The following is a 335-nucleotide window of genomic DNA, read 5'->3' as shown; positions in this document are numbered from 1 at the left end:
CGCGGGTTTCCCCGGGAAAAGTCTCTGACGTCTGGATCCTTAAAGCAATTTAATCACGGCACAGGAACACAGGAGCAGCTCAAGACGGTGAGTCCGGGAAGGGACCCCGAACCAAGGAATATCCACCCCAGCACGGGCATCCCAGGGTCCCTTCCCTGCACAGGGGATGTAGCTCAGCGGGAGAGCGCTTGCTTTGCATGCAAGAGGCCCTGGGATCAACCCCCAGCATCTCCACGTCCTTTTGTCTCCCCGGACCCCTCTCTGCTGGTTGCGAGGCTGCCAGGGCTCCCCAGGAAAGGCTTGGGGCTGGTTGCGTGGACCTCAAGCCCGTGTGT

The 335-nt window shown here is 60.9% G+C and overlaps 1 protein-coding gene and 1 non-coding gene across 3 annotated transcripts in view; one reads left to right on the top strand and one right to left on the bottom strand.

Moving 5' to 3' along the window:
• The window catches only part of FTCD (formimidoyltransferase cyclodeaminase), a 6,747-nt gene that overhangs the window by 4,937 nt on the left and 1,475 nt on the right, over positions 1–335 (bottom strand). Inside the window, exon 3 of one of the 2 annotated variants that reach the window (XM_008640702.2) lies at positions 12–31. The exons of the other annotated variant lie outside the window; for it this stretch is intronic. Within the exon in view, the coding sequence (XP_008638924.1) occupies positions 12–31 (20 nt within the window). The remainder of the gene's footprint in view (positions 1–11; positions 32–335) is intronic. 2 annotated transcript variants of the gene reach the window in all.
• Positions 163–234, top strand: TRNAA-UGC. The gene has a single exon. It is a non-coding gene; the product is annotated as a tRNA-Ala (tRNA).

Source organism: Corvus brachyrhynchos, unplaced genomic scaffold, assembly GCF_000691975.1.
Source record: "Corvus brachyrhynchos isolate BGI_N302 unplaced genomic scaffold, ASM69197v1 scaffold79, whole genome shotgun sequence".
NCBI classification, from domain to species: domain Eukaryota; kingdom Metazoa; phylum Chordata; class Aves; order Passeriformes; family Corvidae; genus Corvus; species Corvus brachyrhynchos.
This window is presented reverse-complemented; position numbering and strand designations above follow the sequence as displayed.